Source organism: Lynx rufus, unplaced genomic scaffold, assembly GCF_022079265.1.
Source record: "Lynx rufus isolate CCGP_SWC_20201006 ecotype Redwood Valley unplaced genomic scaffold, mLynRuf1.p SCAF_4, whole genome shotgun sequence".
In the NCBI taxonomy this organism is placed as follows: domain Eukaryota; kingdom Metazoa; phylum Chordata; class Mammalia; order Carnivora; family Felidae; genus Lynx; species Lynx rufus.
In genome coordinates this window covers 13159253-13177842 of record NW_025814856.1, presented here as the reverse complement: position 1 = coordinate 13177842, position 18590 = coordinate 13159253, and the positions used below count along the sequence as shown (strand labels likewise).

Below are 18590 nucleotides of genomic sequence, written 5' to 3'. Positions count from 1 at the left end.
ATTGTACAACTACTGCCTCTAGCTGGTTCCAGAACATGTCCCCAAAGATGGAACCCCACATTAGCAGATACTCCCATCGCCCTCCCCCAGCCCCTGGTAACCACCGATCTGCTTTCTGTGTCTTTGGATTTGCCTGTTCTCTCTGGACGTTTCATATAAACGGGATCATACACCACGTGGCCTTGTCTGACTGGCTTCTTTTACTCTGTAACGTTTTTTAAGGTTCCTGTAGATTGTAACACGTGGCAGAGCCTTGTTCCTTTTTGTGGCTCAGTAATATTCTCTCGTGTGTGGTTATACACCACAGTTGTCTATTCATTCATCTGCTGCTGGACCCTCGGGTCATTTCTTTCTCTTGGTGATCGTGGGTAGCGCTCCTGTGAACATTTGTGTCAGAGGATGTGTATGGACATAGAGTCTCAGTCCTCTCAGGTGAGGAAAGAGGAGTGGAGTTGAGGTTTTCGAAAAACTGCCAGACTTTTCTACACAACAGCTGCACCATTTTACGTTCCCACCAACAATGCACAGAAAGGTTCCAGTTTCTTCACATCCTCACCAGTACTTGCTTTCCCCCCCACCCATTTTCTGGTTTTTGTTCTGTTTGGTTTTTTGTTTTTAATTCTAGCCCTCTTATGGATATGAGGTAATATCTCATTGTGGTTTTGATTTGCATTTTCGTGACGGCTAATGGTGTTGAGCGCTTTTTCATGTGCTTCTTGGCCATTTGTGTATCTTCTTTGGAGAAATGTCTGTTCTCATTTGGAGAATGACCAATGTCTATTCTCATTTGGAGAAATGTCTATTTGGAGTCCTTTGTCTTTCTGAGGATACTAAGGCTGGTGTTTCTGTTGTGGATTTAAAATTTTCATCTGCTTGTAGAGTCTCTCTTCCCTTTCAAATGCATTTTCTTGTCTCTCTCACATTTGTTACCTGGAGGCCCGGGGGCAGGCCTTCAAGACTTTCCTCCGAGCGGCTTCACCTCCTCAGGAGGGCTGCTGAGGTTTCTCTGAAGCCCCACGGGCCCCTCCCTTTCCTCCTCTCCTGAGGCCACACGTCTGTCCGTCTTGTTGTCCGGGTGTGGCTGGAGCAGCCTCCTGGCCTCCCAGAGAAGGCCTGGGCTCCTTCACTCCTCAGCATACTGTGGGGTCTTTCCCCGCAGCGGACCAGGATCCTGCAGGAGCCCCTTCTCTGCGGTCTCTGAGGCTCTGGCCCCCAGGCCCGTGGGGTCCTGTGGCCTGGGCCGTTTTCTTGGCTCCTATAAGATAGTCAACGCTTCTGCTTTCTGCGTTAGACCGTGCTGCTGTCTTTCCCCTCTTTCGTGCCTTTTTAACGGAGGCTGGAGAGAGTGCATGTGAATGCCTCCGGTTGCTTCCTTGTGCCCCGGACGGCAGACTGGCAGTACCCCTTGTGGCCACACGGACTGTTTTACCCTGGTGCGTGCTTGCGTGTTGCAGGCCCTTTTCCTGTGGCTCTCCTTGCGTTTGGGGCCACCGTGGAGGGGACAGCAGCAGTGGTCTGTAATGTGGCCATCGGTCAAGGAGTTGTGCTCTGCTTGTCAGTGCTCAGGAGCAGTGCAGACGACATGGTCCCCGTGGCAGACATTTGCAGGGCACTTGGAGGGCCCGCGGCACCACGCACAGCACCGGGCTGGCGGCTGGGCTCCTGTGAGACTCGTAACCTCCGGGAATATGAGAGGCGGATTAGAGAGGGGCCTCAGGCCAGGGTCACTAGTAGGCCTTCTGTTTGCCCGTTGAGTGTCAGAGTGTCTCTTGTTTGGTCCCTGGCTGCACTGTTATGCTCAGGTACCCCTCCTGTGGATCGCTGGCTGCCCCTGTCGCCCGTGAGGAGGTATTGTAATGTGGCTCCCAGGAAAGTGAGTCCTGAATCCGGGAGGACTTCCTGTCATGCCAGGTCATCTCAGTCCCCTTCTGCATTTTCTAAAGTTTCTGCAGTAAGCAGCATTATTAGGACGAATGATTTTTTTTTTTTAATGTTTATTTTTGAGAGAGAGAGAGACACACAGAATTTGAAGTAGGTTCCAGGCTCTGAGCTGTCAGCATAGAGCCCAACGCAGGGCTCGAACTCACAGACGGTGAGATCATGACCAGAGCCGAAGTCAGACGCTCAACTGACTGAGCCACCCAGGCGCCCTGAATGATTGTTTTTAAAAGGAGGGGGCCGGTGCTCCAGTTTACCCAGCTTCCACAGGGACGTGACACAGACCTTGAATATCCAGTCAATTTTACTTGGGTCCCTGGTCTCCACAGTAACGGGTGTCTAGATGAGGGGGTGTCCACTGACTCTTCTGGGCGCAGCAGGACACTGAGCGGGGTGGTCCTCTGGGCTATGGATGAACCCAGGGTGGACATGCTTAGGCTGCTCTCTGCCTACCATGCCCTGATGTTCCCGGGTACTCAACCCCGTTCTGGTTCGCCAGGGCAGCTGGCCCCTCCCCAAATCACTGGGTGAGGGTGGGACAGCATGGTGTCCGTGGAAAGGCAGGTGGGCCTGGGTGTGCGGGGCCTTTCAGCTACCCCGCTTCTCCTTCATAGGAAGCTGTGCCAGCCACAGAGTGCAGGTGGCCTCCCCGGAGACCCTGCTGCCTCCAGTCCTCCCAGGGAACATGGAAGCTCCGCCTCGCCCCCTCAGGTAGGAGTGGCAGGCATGGGTGTGACCGCAGGTGGTGGTGGCAGTGGTGAGGGGGGAGGGCGGGGTAGGAGCCAGGGGGCCAGGCCGGACCTCAGTGTTCGGGTAGCCTGTTGGGCCCTTGGCTCAGGGCCGGGTATGTTCTGCAGTGAGTGAGCAGCTGCCTGGCTTCCCCCAGTCTGGGGCCCCGGGCCCGGGCCCTTGGCGCAGTTCCCTCGAGTACTTGTGGGTGGATGGAGAGCAGGCACCGCGTTGCCCTGAGCCAGCAGGCATGGCAGGTGCACTTGCTTCTCAAAGCTGTCGCGAACATTCTGTAAAATGGAGTGTGCTGGCTGCGGGCACAGGGCCCTGTGAGTGGTGGCCGCTGCTGATTTAATCAGTAGTCAGCAAGGGCACTCACATGTCCCTACCCGCATGCTCTGGCCCCTGAGTCCCTTGTCCCAGGTCCCTTATTTATCTCCCTTCTCTCCTTTGCCTTGGAGGCTCCCAGCCCGTGTCCAAGGCTCTGAAGCCTGCTTGTGGCGAGGTCAGGTCTCTGCGTGCCCTGGCTTTGGGGCCAAAATAGAGGGCTGAGGGCCCCATTGCACTGCTTCCCCCTGATCGCGGGCCTGCTGTCCACCATCTTTCTGTCTAGCTGCTTCCCTGGGTCTGGGCTGTCTGTGGTCCGTCCCTGCCTCACGCGCCTCAGCCTTCTCACTTGTGAAATGGGGATGAGGCCTGCACACGTAACAGGGTTGCCATGGGGATCCAAGGAGTCCTGGGTCTAGAGGGGTGGATATCCCAGCCGGTGGGGCTGCCCTGTATCCTTCAGACTTGGTTCTGTCACCATCCCCCTCATCTAGGGAAGATGCTGGAAGCAGGGACATTTCAGACCAGTCCCCAGAGGTGGCCTTTTTGAGTGCTTCAGCTGGCCAGTTCTGCTGATTGCTGCTTCTCTGCTCTTACTCAGTGTGGGCTGAGCCTGCCTCAGCGAGGGCCTGGCTGTTTCTGTGTGCCCCCTTGTGGCCAGAGTGGGCCTTGCAGGTGGGCACCGGGTTTCTTAGGGCCTCGCTGCTGAGCTCAGGGTCAGCCTGTTGCTCCCCAGCCACTTCTCAAGGGACACCAGTGATTCCAGACACAGTCTCCCTTTTAAAAGTTTCCCTTCCTTTGTAGAAACGACCACAGCCTCCTGATTTCATCGGTCCCCTGGCCAACAAGAAACTCAGGATATCACATTTCACCCAGAGAGCTCAGCCTGCCATCAATGGGAAGCTGAGTGCACCCCATGGCCGCGAGGCCCTATTGCCTACCCCAGGCCCGCTGGCTGGCACGGATGCCCACCTGCCCCCGCGGTTGGAGCCCCCGAGGGCCCATGACCCCTTGGCTGACGTCAGCAATGACCTGGGCCACAGCGGCCGGGACTGTGATCACGGAGAAGTGGCCACCCCGGCCCCGACTACGCGCCTCGGTTTGCCCCTGCTGACGGACTGTGCCCAGCCCAGCAGGCCCCATGGCGGCTCATCGCGCAGCAAATCCAAGAAGAAGTCCAAGAAGCACAAAGACAAGGAGAGGGCAGCTGAGGACAGGCACCAGGCCCGGTTGCCAGACCACTTACCCAGCCCCCTTGGAGCCCCACCAGATGCCCCGGGTAGGTACCAGGAGACAGGCCTGTGGTGGGAGACTGCAGGAGGACGTTGCCAGGAGCCTGAGCTCCCCACACCCGCCACTGCTCAGAGGGGGCTGTACCACCCCATGGGCCCCCATATTGGCACGCCCTGCACATTCAACTCCTTTGCACCCTGTGTTCTTGTACGAGGTCACGAGTGCCCCAGTGGTCTTGGCCTTGGAGGCTTCTGCAGTCCTGCTGTGTGCCAGGCTGGTGCTGGGTGCACAGAACCCGACCGAGCTGAGGCCCATGGAGGCAAACAACGCCCCCGGAGAGGAGCTAGTTCCAGGCGACAGCCCTGGCTGCAGGGAGGTCCCAGACACTGAAAGGGGAGCAGGGTGGGGCTGGGGTTCAGGGAAGGCAGTGGGGCGGCACGTGGGCCGCCGCAGGCGTTGTGTAGCCTGCTGACTAGTGAATATTTCAGCCTGTGGAGACTGGGTTTGGGAAGCTGTCCATAGAACAGCAGGCAGTAGGAGTCAGAATGAGGTCATGTAGCAGGTGAGGAAGCCGAAGTCGAGAAAGCTGGGATCACAGCAGCAGGTACAAGGGTGGCTGGAGAGAGAGCAGGAGAACCTTTGTGGGGCCCAGAGATCCTGGGAAGGTGTATGGACAGGCCAGGCTTGGGGTGGGAGTGGGGGTCTTCACCCCCGGAGCTTGGGTCACCTTGAGTTCACGGCCCTAGGCACCCGAGCTGAGCACCCCACGTGGCTGTTAACAGAATCAGCATGATGTGGCCACAGAGCTGCAGCTGCACCTGCCTCCTGCAGGCAGTCTCACGCTGTGTGACTTTCTGCCGCTCTCAGATTATGTGTCCAGAAAGGATCCGAGCAGGAGGCATTCCTGGGTCAAGGGTGGAGCTGCATTCTCCTTATTTTTAATGAGTTGTTCAGCTGCTCTCTAGAAAGGCCTTTGCCGGCCCCTCCCTTGAGGTGAGGCCTAGGTCCCTTGAGCCTGTCCTGCCTGGGGAGATAAACCCTGAGCGGGCGCAGCCAGTCAGCACGACCTGTCCCAAAGGGTGAACGCAAGACCCCATGTGCCCCTGGAAGGGCCCCGGGAAGGAGGAATACCATGGGGTGGGCCCCACACATGAGGCTCAGGTGGCTTCAGGTCCTGCCCAGGACACAGCGGCCTAGGTAGCTTGTCCCCGGATTAAAGTGAGAAAGTGAGGTTTGGAATCGGGCAAACCAGGGAGTAAGGTGGCCCGAGGGAAGGCATGAGGACAGCTGAGGCACTGGGAGCTGTGCCTTAGGCTGGGTGACTGTCTTCATCTGCGTCTCGCAGGTGCCTTGAATGGTAACAAAACGGTTGGGCACAGAGGCCCCCCGTCCTGCTCCGAGGCTCCTTCTGGGATAGAGTATGTGCTCTGCCTGTGCAGGCAGCCGTACAAGCAGGAAACACCCACCTTGGTTCTTTGTGCACCCTGCCTCTGCTTCAGACGCACTGGAGAAGGTTCCAGGTCAGCATGTGAGGACGCTTTCTTGTTCTCGTGTTCCACACGGGAGGCACAGGCATTGATTTAACCCACTCCTCTGTGCCGTACTGTCCCAGCCCTGCGCCATGATTGCCTCTGACCCCGACAGATGCAGCATCTGCCGGGCAGATGGCTCTTCTTAGCCACCCCTGTCCTGATGCCACCTTGGGCCCATAGCCCCAACTCGTGCCTGTGCTGCAGGTGCACTCCTGGGTCCTACGCACATCCTTGTGTCTGCCCCCCACTCTTGCTCGGTCCCTGGACCCCTCCTGTTGCTTCAGGGTACCTTCCTGGGCAGGCTGGTGTACTGGGTGTGGGGGTTGGGCACAGCCAGGCCGAGCTCAGGAGGCCCACTGACCTCTGAGGGGTCGGATGGGGAGTCCCTCTCACAGTGGGACCCAGGCATGGAGGAGGCATAGGAGAAGCTGGTAGAAGGGACAATGGAGGGGGCAGCTGTGGGGGGTTCCCTGTAGGCCCGGGCCACATGGTGGGAATCAGCTCGGCTAGTGAAGGGGCGGGGTGGCTGAGTGAGGACGATGCGCAGAGAGTGCTCCGGTAGGAGTAGGGCCTCTAAGTTTTGCTCAGGCCGGCCCCCAGAGGTGTCTCAGGTGGTAGGTGAATCTGACCCTGAGCCTTGGTTTCTCCATTTGTTCTCTCACCTGAAGATCTCAGGAAGGCTAAATGAGGCAATGCTGACTGGGCCCACTCATGGCAGAACACTCTGGAAGGCGTACCTTATGCAAAGCGTGGGTCGCGGAAGCACGGACTAAACTTACATGTGTGTTCATCGGGCCACGGCCCCGAGGGAGGGGAGAGGTGTGCTCCATGGTGGGAATCATTCCCTGCAGCCCAGGGATTCCCAGGTGGGCTGCTTTCCAGTCAGAGGGACACACAGTGGGTACCGAGGATATACTGCACGGTGACAGATGTCTTCCGTGCTGAGAAAAAAGGCCGTCTGAAAGAAGCCCCCCGCCGCCCCCCCCCCGGAAATCTGCTAGATGGTAGTTTTGGTCTACTCTGCCCCCAAGCGCCGCGGACAGTCCCGTGTCCTCCAGCTCCTCCTAGTGGACGGCCTGGGATGCGGGCAGGAACCAGGTGGCCATCTTTCTTCGTCCGGCAGGGCCAGAGACCTTGGACAAGGGCGTTGCTTGTTTTCAGAGTAGCGGTCTTTTACATGCAGTCAGCAGAGGTGGCAAGGTCTCTGGATCGGTCAAGCTCTGAACAAGTGGCCCATGCGTCGGCCCTGTCGTTCACGTGTCCTTTCTGCTGCTTGCCGGAAACGTGCACGTGGCACGCCAGGGCTCCCTGCACTTTACACGACTGTGGTGCAGGGACGCACACTTGGCTCGGCTGCGGCGCTTCTGGGTCCAGTGAGGCCCCCGAGGTGTCGCTTGCCCAGCCCTCACACTCCCTCTGCCCTTCCTGATCCCCTTTCTGCTATCCTTCCACGTCCTCCGGACAACAGAGCTTGGTGCGGGTCTCGGTGTGGACTCAGAAGGTACGCATTTGCTCTTCCTTTGTAGGTTTAAATGGGGCCTGCAACAGCTCGAGCGTCCCCACGTCAACCTCAGAGACCCCCGACTACTTGCTGTGAGTACTTCCCTGGTTGGCCCCCCTCTCCCCGCCCCACACTCTCCCCCGCACCGCGAGTTAGCAGAGGTAGGATCCGACTGCGTGTTGCTGTGTGGGAGTTCTAGGACCAGGCTCCCGCTCAAGCCAGGAAATCACCCACGAGGTGGGGGCTGGTGGGGGGCGGGGCGCGGGTGACCACGGGCACCCCAGCCTCTCTCCGCAGCAGCCCCCTGGGCCCTGCTGGCCCCTCTCTCCCTCTCCCCAGGAAATATGCCACCATTTCCTCCTCGGAGCAGCGCCAGAGCTACAAGAACGACTTTAACGCGGAGTACAGCGAGTACCGCGACCTGCACGCGCGCATTGAGCAGATCACGCGGCGCTTCACGCAGCTGGACGCCCAGCTCCGGCAGTTGTCCCAGGGCTCCGAGGAATACGAGGTGGACACCCCCCTCCCCCGCCACTGTCCACCGCACTCACAGACATACTCTGGGCGGGGGCCCGGCCCACCCCGGGCGCTGCACACTTGCCCCCCGTGCTCTGCACACTTGCCCCCCGTGCTCTGCACCCGACCTGGTGAGACGGGCCTGTTTCTCATGGGTGCAGCCAAACCTGAGGCCTCCAGCCCTAGCCATGGCCCCCGAGCCTGGCCTCTACCCCTCCCAGGTGAGGAGGGCCGCCGCGTCTGCCGGTGTTTCTCCCTGTCACGCCTGGCAGTCAGCTGTCCTTTTGCTGCTGATGTGATTCAGGCCCATCCCCAGGGCTCGGCCGTGGAAGTCCGCGGGCTGTCAGGCCAAGTTTGGCCTCCTCTGCAATGGGGACGGTGGAGGCTGACTCCACAGGTGGGAGATGACCTGTTAGGGCAGGGGTGGCGTCTGGGGCAACTGAAACAGCCAGGCCCCGCACAGAGCGGTGGGTCGGATTACTGGGTCCCCCCTGCAAGAGCACCTGGGGTCCTCTCTGCAGCTCACAGCCCATCCGTGCTCTCAGAGCCACAGGGGGAGGGGCTGGAGGGTTCCTGTGGACCCTGTGGAGGGCCCCCTGCCCGTTTTAGGACTCCCTCGCCCTCTGATCAAAGGCGTGCGGGCTCCCCGAGCTGACCGTGTTGGAGCTCACCGGTGGGGGGTCGGGGGGGGGCTCTACCCTTGGTCAGCAGCCCTGGGACTCCAGCCTCCCCTCATGCCACCTTTCGGAGCTAGTTATCTGATTGATCGGGTGTTGAGGTCCGTCTCCCCTCGTGGGAGCCACCTTGGTTTCCAGACGAAACCAGCTCGTAATTGGAGTCATGATCGGGGTTCTGAGGGTCTGGGATACATGAGTCCCTGGGGTCTCTCTCTCTCTTCCCTCCTGCAGCCCCCACGTGGACATCCCCCACTAGCTCCCTGCACCCTCGGATGGTTGGCCTTGAACAGAGGACAGGCCAACTGGGTGTGAAGGAGGGAGGCCACCCAACCTGCTCTTTGCTTCCTCCCTCCCACGGTTCTGACCGGCCCCTCCTGCTGTGCTGCCCATCGTGCTGGTCCCTGAGGCTGGGCCCCTGCCTCTCTCTCCCCTGGCCCAACATCCTCCCCCCACCTCCTGCCTTGTTCATCTCCCCTCCCCACCCCTCCGCCTGCTTCTCTTTACTTTGGTCAGCTTCCCTCACGCCATGCTGAGGCTATTGTCTCAAGGCAGGTGGTGACTGTGCAGGTCACAGGTTATCAGGGAGAAGGGGTCACTCAGTTGGGGTTTCCTGCAGCCAGGGTCATTGTTCGCTTTCTTTTGTTTTCCAGACTACTCGCGGGCAGATTTTGCAGGAATATCGAAAAATCAAAAAGGTAAGTATCTACCCTTTGTGGGCTTGGGGAGGGGGTCAGACGAAGCTGGCTTAAGGTGAGCAGCACTAGAGTCCGGGAGAGGACGGAAGGGGGATGGGCCTTGGCTAGGCTGGAGTCTTGGGTCCTCAGGGCAGTCCCTGCCCCCATTGACAGCTAAGAAGCTCAGCCCGTCCCTCCCTGGGCACCCCAGCACCCTCCAGCTCTCCCACTGCTTCGTGGGTGCAGCCCCCAGGCTCTTTCTGGCTCCCTCCAAGGTCAAGGGAGGAGCCGAAGCTTCCCGCCCCCAGCTGCTAGTCTGGCAGGAATGCCTAGTCAGGGCTCTGTCAGTTCTTGCTCCTCAAGGCCACGAGCTGTGGGTTCACCACGTGTGTGCCCCCGTGTGCCAGGGTGTTTCTCTGCCAGCCAGGTCCCAGCCCAGGAAGGAGACTTTGTGACAGTCTTGCCTCTGACCCTCATCCTGGCAGTGACCGTGTTTCCCAGGATGGGACTCGGGGGCGGGGGGACACCAGCCCAGGGCTCTGGTCCAAGATAGAGCAAGGGTCCCTGTCATTGCTTGGTGGGCACTGGCCTGCAAGTAGGGGGAGTGGGAGCCCGAGGCGACCAGCAGGCTGGCCTGCTTCACACAGGGCACGCTCTGGGGTGGCGGCTGCAGGATGTGGCTCAGCCCTGCCGCTGCTCTCTTGCAGACCAACACCAACTACAGCCAGGAGAAGCACCGCTGCGAGTACCTGCACAGCAAGCTGGCCCACATCAAGAGGCTCATCGCCGAGTACGACCAGCGACAGCTGCAGGCCTGGCCCTAGCCTGAGGCCACGGGGCTGGTGGTCCAGGCCGGCTCCCCATGCCGGGCCAACCCTCCTGGATGGTGGGGGAGCTGGGGGCGGGTGGGGGGGGTGGGGAGTTCCAGAGCGGAAAAAAAGAGATTTATTTAAACAAATAAACACGAGGAAGACACATTCATCTGAGCCAGCAACGCCGGCTTTCGGGGGAGCCCCTGCAGACCTGGTGCCCACAGGTCACAGATCCAGGTGCGGGGGCCGGCGTCTCATCCCACTCCCCCGCCCCCCCCCCACCTCCTGAGGAGCCCCCACCTCTTCTCCGGCCCACAGCCCAAGGGGCTTGAGCTTCCCCCTCCCCGAAAGACTCCAAGGCCAGCCTGCCTGCCTTTTCTAGTTTTATACAAAGACAGCCACTTTTAGCTACTGCTTATGAGACTTCAGTCTATTTTTGTATGAGAGAGAAAGCATCTTTTCTAAACCTGTGCCTCCCCTCCTTGGACACCAGGGTCTAGATGCCGCCCTGTGTCCTTTCTGCAGTATTACAGATGCCATCTGAAAGTCTTGCTCCTGAGGGCTGAGGAGAGAACCAAGGAGGGGGCGGTGGGCAGGGGCGGGGGTGCAGCTGATGCCCACGTTTGGCTGTGCTCCCGCCCCGGGCCCTCCCTACAGCCCCGGGCCTCTCCCGGCCCAGGCCGGGACGGGGTCTCTGCTCTAAGGGGGGTAGAGGCCCGCCCAGGTCTATTTCGAGAACTCCAGCTGGCCCCAGAGCAGCTGCTGAGAGCCGGAGGGGCAGAGCGGCTCTCGGCCCACCAGGCCTGCCCTGCTATTTCAGGCCCTCAGCTGTAGGGGGTCACTGGGGGTTTTCTGTGCTACGAGCTCACACTGCAACAACAGTGTCGGATTTTCTTTTATTACGTTCTCCATTTCCCCCTTTGCTGCTGCTTTTCTTTTCGCGCTGAGACCGTGTGGTCTCCATGCTGTTGACCTCACTCCATCCCTCAGTCCACTTGTGGGTCTTGGGGTCATCTTAGCAGAGTCACCGCAGGGTTTACACTCAGGGAGGGGCTGGGGGGGGGTTGATGGGGTCAGGGGACCCCCTGAGAGTGAGCTCAGAAAACGTGCCCCGTCCGCCCACTCTGGGCGGGGGGCGTGGGATCCATGGACACCATCATTGCTGCTTAGTAGCTGTGCCTAGTCTAGTGTCCCCCAGTGTTGGGGGACCACATGTATGTGTGTGTACGTGTGTGTGAGGGCCCCGCCGGGGTGCAGTGGGGACAGAGGCGTGTGTTCACATTCAGGGCCGCATTCAGCGAAGCCACAACCAGGGAAGGCAGACGGAGAGGCTGCAACCTGGAGCCTGGGGGTCATGCGCTGGGTGGGTGGGGGGTGCTGTCGCCAACAGTAGTGAGGCAGGGAGAGCAGAAATGCTCATGCAGAAAAATGTCTATTTTTCCAAGCCATGGGGACGTCTCCTAACGGTTTCCCAAAGAGCAGGCGCCCTCACGGAGGCACCGGCAGTGTGCCTGCCCCACCCAAGGCTCCTTTCTTGGGACCCCTGGGATGCCCCGAGCACCGAGGGAACTGACCCCTCATGTTTCAGTGGTTGTTTTGTTTTTTTTCATTTGGGATGGAGTGGGATAAGGGTTGAGCAGACTCCAGGGACCCCCCCCGAGTTCTGCAGACAGCCGCGTTGTACGCGTAGACTGTCCTCAGCCGGACGCGCGGACCCGGGTGAAAAGGGATTATTCAAGGAGGCTGCAGCCCGCGGGGCTGACCCGGCCCTCTGCCCTGGGAACCGGCTCAAGGGACTCTCAGTTGAATTTCCTTTTTGTTGTTGGCTTTTTGTTGTTTTTTGTTGTTGTTGTTTTTCTCCTTTTAAGGAATTATGAAGCTAAGAAAAAGTTTTGTGCTTTGGGGGTTGATGGACAAAAGTTCTGGCTGATTAAATATGGTCTAACTTATTGATACTGTGTTTTGCACCCCCTTTTTAATATTGTACTGTGGAGAAAAACTATTTTGAGCCATGGAGTTGGTGTTTACAAGAACTTTTCACTTTTGCCAAAATGTTACGATTGAAAGGCATCCGCGTCTTCAGTTTCCTAATATTTTCTTAAAAGATCTAGTGTCCTTTTTGTACACTAAACAGGTGAATGCTGATTTTTTTTCAACCTACAATAAATTTCACTGAACCGAACCTAGCAGCCCGGAGTGCCTGGGTGCGTTTGTGTCTGTCACAGCCAGGGGCCTCCTGGGCCCCTGTGGGGGAGGGCTGGGGTCAGGACTAGACTTGGCCGGCCCCGGAGTAGCCATGGCGATGAGCACACGTGGGGGTGAGGCCGGCAGGTGGAGGCTGACCCAGGCGAGGTGATGGGCCCTGCAGGTGCCAAGGCACGAGGCCAGACCACTTGGTCACAGGCAGGAGAGGAATGGACACTGGGGATGTGGGGGCAGCGGGGAGCCAGGGTGGGTGTATGAGCAGGGCCGTGTCCCCGGGTGTGGACAGGGTAGACCAGGGCCAGCAGAGGCCTCCCGAAGTGCCAGAGCCCCCAGGAGCAGGGAACGCGTGGGGCCAGGGGAGCACCCATGTTTGGGGAAATGATGAAAACGGCGGTGACGGCACTATTTTATTGTTTCTCCCAACTAGGCCGGCTCGCTGGGGCCGCCCCTGTGCCCATGATGGGGATGGGGACGCTGAGGCCCAGTGGAATCCCACAGGCCCAGGATGCCAGCAGGGATGGCTGTCCTTGTCCCATGTTCCAGGTGAGGAGCTGAAGGCAAGGCAGGGGTCAGGGTCCTGTTCTTGAAGGACGTGGTGCGGGTGGGTGTTTATCTTAGGAAGGAAAAATAGATAAAGAGTAAGACTGGGATTAAAGGGGTCCAGGGGTCAGGGGCTGTGGGCCTTAGCCTCTGGGACAGCCCTGCTGGCCAGCAGCCTTGGTCCGAGTTCTAAGGTGGCCTGGGAATCCAAGGGGCGCAGGAGACAAGGTCAAGCAGGCCCTGTGGGGCAGAGTGTACCCTGCTCCCCGGGCGGCCTGCCCGCCCGTACCATTCTTCTCGGGGATAACATCTCTCTCCCCCACGGTCCGGAGTCCAGGGCCAGCGTCTGCCCCCTTCAACCCCGTCACGCCTCAGCTTCGCCTTGCCCACCCGACTCCCTAGGCCCTCCACCAGACTCCCCTGCAGCCCCCGTGCCTCCCAGGGTGGCCGTCACCCCCGGCACCTCAGCGGCAGGCAGTCCCGTGACCATCCTTCCCGAGCCAAGGACGTCACAAGTCCAGCCCCCCAGCCCCAGAAGGGTCTTCCCAAGCTCACAATCTGTACCATGGCCGAGGGGCTAGGGGCCGCCCACCATTCCGGCCACTTGTTAGACGACATCCCCAGGTGTCATCTTGCCGGCACTCCGATCCCACAGTCCCTCCTGTGCGCCAGGCTCCACCTGGGCACTGGCACTCGGTGGCTGAGACAGCCCTGCCCCTGCCCTCGAGAGCCCCACTGGGGTCCCCAGGTGGTCCCTGCGATCACTGTACGGTGCCCATTTGTCTGCCAGGATTAGAAGCAGCCCGAGGCCACGTCCCTCCCAGCCCCCCACCCAGCCACCCCACTGCCCTTCCGGGGAGCCTGTCTGGGTCAGCTCTGCCCCCACCATCTTCCTGGCACCTCCTGCAGGCTGCCCAGTGAATGCTAGGGCTCCCCAGGCCTGGGGCTGGGGACCTCTCTGGTCTCTGCACACATTCCCAGGTCACTTGTCACTTGGAGGCACAAGCTCCCTCCAGCCTTCTGGCACCTACTGGATTTCAATTCTTGGAGCTGGCATCAGACCCCACAGGTGAAGGGCTCAGTCCCACACAAGACCGCCCCGACTTCCGACACCTGCCACAAGTCTCGGGCCACCCAGACTTCTGACCCACTGGCTATACATCAGGGGTTCCCTCGGCTCCCCGCCTTGGTTTGCCAGAATGGCTCACAGTGCTCAGGAAAACACTCCCAACAGCCGGAGGAGGTAGATGGTGAAGGCAGGGAGCGAAGAATGGCACTGGGCTTCCATGCCTTCTCCAGATGTGCCACCGCCCATCATGTGGGCAGCACCGTCATATGCTTCCCGAGCCCTCCTTGTTGGGTTTTTGCAGAGGCTCCGTTATGTACATATGATGAAATCACTGGCCGTTGGTGACTGGACTCAATCTCCAGCCAGGAACTGGGGACGAAACCCAAATATTATACAATACTCCCTCCCTCCAGCCTCGAGGGTCTGCCCTTGTCCCCAGACCGCTTCTCTTCCCCCCCACCTGGCCACCTTTCCATCTGCCCCTGAACCCACCCCCCCAGGTTTTTGCCTGGGCAGTCCTTCATATCTCCCCATAAGAGATGTCCTCTTGTCTCAAGAACCTTGCAGCAACCACCTCCTCCAGGCAGCCTGCCCTTGCCAGACCCTATCTGTGAGTTGCCTCTGGCCAGGTAGGGGTGCCCCAGTGTACTTCGGACGCCCCTACACTGGAGCCCCTTGAGGGCAAAGCCTGGAGCCAGAGTCTCGGAGCCCACAACCCCCAAGGCCAGGCCCTGACCATGTTTCCTGCGAACGTTCCCAACTATCCACCTTTTGGGTCAGCTCCAGTGGTGGAAACTTTCCAGCCGGAGGAGGCCGCTTGTTTTGGAAAGTTCCTGGGGGAGCCGCCCCCGCCCGCCCGCCGGGTTCCCACGCTCCCTTATCACTGGGTGCTAGGGGGGCGCCGTGCTGTGCCTGCCTAGCTCCTCCCCAGCTGACCTCGTTGGTCCTGCCCACCCCCTCCCTTCCGCTGCCCTCTCACCAAACACCGGCCCCCTCCAGCCTGGCCCTGCCAAGCCCTCCTGCCACAGGTAGGGAAATCGAGGCCTCGCAGCGCCCCCTACACGCACCATGTGAGCCCTGTCGGGAGTGTCTTCTGCTCAGGAAGGGGGAGGCCGAGGCGGCCTAGGCTGAAGCAGTGTTTGGCTTGGGAGTCAGAGTTCTGGCCTTAGTTTCCACTGCAGTATCTCGGACCCAGGTGCCCAGCCCCCCTGCCCTGCTCCAGCTCCACCTTTTGCCTTGTGGCTGGGCCTGGCGCGCTCTTGCAACCGTTATTGTCCTCTTTTGCAAAATGAGGCAAAGCGGCCGAGCGCCTTAAGCGACTGTGGTGCGAAGTGAATCCACGCGCTCCGTGCTCGGGCCGGGGTCTGGAGCCCACGTGGATGTCCTGCCGCGCCAGGCAGGGCGGGATCCCAAGGGCGGTGATGGCTAAGGTCTCCGGGGCCTTGAACCCGAATCTTAGGCAGACGCGCCCCTCCTCCCCGCGCGCCCCTCCTCCCTGGCGCGGGTGGGGTGAGGGGCGGGGCGTGGGCGGGGCCGCGGCTCTTTTCTCTGGAGTTCGCGCGCCCCGAGCCCTCGCCGTCCGCCACTGTCCGAGTTGACTCCGCGCCGGTGAGTGCGTCCCCGAGTTTGGTGCGGGCTCTCCGGGGACCGCAGTCGCCTCGGTCCGCCGGCTCCCGTGTCCCCGCTGACCTGCCCACCCTCCGCCCCTAGCTCTCCGCGATGGAGGCCACAACCGAGTTCGTGGTCGAAAGCCCCGACGTGGTCTACGGCCCTGACGCCATCGAGGCTCAGTACGAGTACCGGACAACGTGCGTCAGCCGCGAGGGCGGTGTCCTCAAGGTAGGCAGGGGACCAGGAGTTGTGGGGTGGGAATGGGGGAACTAGGGAGCCAGGAGGGGACGGGAATGACCCAACGTCTGTGGGCCTGTCCCTGCAGTAAGAGGGGGGTGTGGCCCCAGACTCACTGAACCGCCCGTCCCCAGGTATACCCCACGTCCACGCGCTTCACCTTCCGGACCGTCCGGCAGGTGCCCCGGCTCGGGGTCATGCTCGTCGGCTGGGGTGGGAACAACGGCTCCACGCTCACCGCTGCCGTGCTGGCCAACCGGCTGCGCCTGTCCTGGCCCACGCGCACCGGCCGCAAGGTGGGGGGTCGGGTGGGGCTTGGCCTTGGCCGGAGTCGGTGCGGGAGGGAGAAGGGCCTCTAGGGGGCGGAGCTCTACGAAGGAGGGGGGCCCTCAGGGGGAGGAGCCTAAGGTGCCGGCCGGCTCCCGTGGTGGGGGGAACCTCCAAACGGGGAGCCGCTTCTGCGGCTGAGGCGTCCAAAAGTAAGGCGGAGCTTGAGGATGCCGGGCGGGGCCCTGGCCGGCCAGCGGCCCACGCCACGCCCCACCTCACTCCGCCCCGCCTGCCGCCCCCCAGGAGGCCAACTACTACGGCTCGCTGACGCAGGCCGGCACCGTTAGCCTGGGCTTGGACGCCGAGGGCCAGGAGGTGTTCGTGCCCTTCAGCGCACTGCTGCCCATGGTGGCACCCGACGACCTCGTGTTCGACGGTGGGCGGGGCCCTAGGCAGGGGCGGGTGGGAGGCGGGGCCTGGAGGGGCCTAGGTTCCGGGCTGGGCTGAGCTTGGGGGTGTTAGCCTCCCACCCCGCACCCCGCCGCAGGCTGGGACATATCATCCGTGAACCTGGCTGAGGCCATGCGGCGCGCGCAAGTATTGGATTGGGGACTGCAGGAGCAACTGTGGCCACACATGGAGTCCCTCCGCCCCCGGCCCTCTGTCTACATCCCCGAGTTCATCGCCGCTAACCAGAGTGCGCGTGCGGACAACCTCATACTTGGCACTCGCGCCCAGCAGGTGCAGCCCCGCCCCAAGTCCTTTATCCCTTGCCACTTGTTGCTCCCGCCGTTTGCCCCCACGTTCTCTATCCGTCTTTTGTCTTCACGCTCCCATCCTGAGGGTCCACACCTCACTCTGCACTTGGGCAACTGAGTCGCCCAGACCTCTCCAGATCGAGGGGCCTGTACGACCTCCTTCCCTCCCCGCCCAGTTGGAGCAGATCCGCAGGGACATCCGTGACTTCCGGTCCAGCGCTGGGCTAGACAAAGTCATCGTCCTGTGGACAGCGAACACGGAGCGCTTCTGCGAAGTGGTCCCAGGCCTCAATGACACTGCTGAGAACTTGCTGCGTACCATCCAGGTGGGGGTGCACACGGGGTTGGAGAGGGGTCAGGGCCAGAGCCCCAAAGAACCCCTCCGTGCTGACTGCCCGCCTACGTCCGCAGCTGGGCCTGGAGGTGTCGCCCTCCACTCTCTTCGCTGTGGCCAGCATCTTGGAGGGCTGTGCCTTCCTCAACGGGTCCCCGCAGAACACGCTGGTACCCGGGGCCCTCGAGCTTGCACGTCAGCGACGCGTCTTCGTGGGTGGAGACGACTTCAAGTCAGGACAGACCAAGGTCAAGTCCGTACTGGTGGACTTCCTTATTGGCTCCGGCCTCAAGGTGCGTGGGCCCCGGGGGTGCACGGCGCAGGAGGGGGTGCTTGGACCCTAAGCGCCGGGGTTGTGCGCTGTGGGGCCTGCAGCTGCCGCGGGGCCCCTTTTTCCCCGCAGACCATGTCCATCGTGAGCTACAACCACCTGGGCAACAACGACGGGCAGAACCTGTCGGCGCCGCCACAGTTCCGCTCCAAGGAGGTGTCCAAGAGCAGCGTGGTGGATGACATGGTGCAGAGCAACCCGGTGCTCTACGCACCCGGCGAGGAGCCCGACCACTGCGTGCGTGGGCCGTGGGCCGCTGTGGGGGTGGGGTGGGGGTGGGGGCTCCCGGCCGAGGAGGGCGGGGACCCCTGTGACCTCGTGCTGCCCTCCAGGTGGTCATCAAGTACGTGCCGTACGTGGGCGACAGCAAGCGTGCGTTGGATGAGTACACGTCGGAGCTGATGCTGGGCGGCACCAACACGCTGGTGCTGCACAACACGTGCGAGGTGCGGGGCCCGCCGGGGCGGGAGGGGGGCTGCCCGCCGGCCCCCCCTACCTTCTGACCCCCCGGCCCCCACAGGACTCGCTTCTGGCCGCGCCCATCATGCTAGACCTGGTGCTGCTGACCGAACTGTGCCAGCGAGTGAGCTTCTGCACCGACGCCGACCCCGAGCCGCAGAGCTTCCACTCGGTGCTGTCGCTGCTCGGCTTCCTCTTCAAGGCGCCGCTAGTGCCCCCGGGCAGCCCGGTGGTCAATGCGCTCTTCCGCCAGCGCAGCTGCATCGAGAATATCCTCAGGTGCGCCCTGGCCTCGGGGCTCCCCGTCGCAGGCCCAAGTGGCCACAGGGACTCTAGGGATGGGAGGCCGCGGGGTCCACCGGCTGCGGAGTCCGGCCCCCGCTAACCCCCAGCCTTTTCCCCAGGGCCTGTGTGGGGCTCCCGCCACAGAACCACATGCTTCTGGAGCACAAGATGGAGCGCCCGGGCCTCACGCGAGGGGGGCCCGTGGTCGCTGCCTGCCCCGTGCCTTGCAAGAAGGGACCAGCGCCAACTGCCCCCAACGGCTGTACGGGTGATGCCAACGGGCACTCGCAGGTTGACGCACCCCAGATGCCCACCACTTAAGGCCATGGTCATTCTTCTGCCCCCAAACTCCGGCCTCCATTGCCCCTCAGGACCCAACCTTTCCAAGACCCCTAAAGACAATAAAGCCAGTGCCACTACGGCCACAGCATCACCTGTGGGTTCTTGGCGCCTGCGACCTAATCCTAATCACCCCACCCCCCCACTCTAGACCCCATTTCCCGTTTCTCACGTGGTAGACTCCAACCTACCCTTCAAAAACTGATGTCCCAA

The 18590-nt window shown here is 61.3% G+C and overlaps 2 protein-coding genes across 4 annotated transcripts in view; both read left to right on the top strand.

Moving 5' to 3' along the window:
- Positions 1-12125, top strand: part of ELL (elongation factor for RNA polymerase II) — a 77873-nt gene extending 65748 nt beyond the window's left edge. For both annotated transcript variants that reach the window (XM_047095487.1, XM_047095488.1), the window contains exons 7-12: positions 2553-2649; positions 3799-4273; positions 7286-7352; positions 7600-7771; positions 9104-9148; positions 9835-12125. In XM_047095487.1, the coding sequence (XP_046951443.1) occupies positions 2553-2649; positions 3799-4273; positions 7286-7352; positions 7600-7771; positions 9104-9148; positions 9835-9951 (973 nt within the window). In that variant the 3' untranslated portion in view covers positions 9952-12125. The remainder of the gene's footprint in view (positions 1-2552; positions 2650-3798; positions 4274-7285; positions 7353-7599; positions 7772-9103; positions 9149-9834) is intronic.
- ISYNA1 (inositol-3-phosphate synthase 1) lies at positions 10094-18468 on the top strand. Of its 2 annotated transcripts, none has more exons than XM_047095490.1 (12): positions 10094-10176; positions 12572-12687; positions 15464-15592; positions 15736-15897; positions 16175-16307; positions 16419-16612; positions 16806-16955; positions 17041-17256; positions 17367-17531; positions 17627-17740; positions 17815-18032; positions 18158-18468. In XM_047095490.1, exons 2-12 carry the CDS (start codon positions 12601-12603, stop codon positions 18357-18359), a joined length of 1770 nt encoding a protein of 589 aa, XP_046951446.1. In that variant the 5' UTR covers positions 10094-10176; positions 12572-12600; the 3' UTR covers positions 18360-18468. The 2 variants fall into 2 exon arrangements, with proteins under 2 accessions (XP_046951446.1, XP_046951445.1); XM_047095489.1 differs by lacking the exon at positions 10094-10176 and adding an exon at positions 12055-12143.
- Positions 18469-18590: the final 122 nt, after the last annotated feature.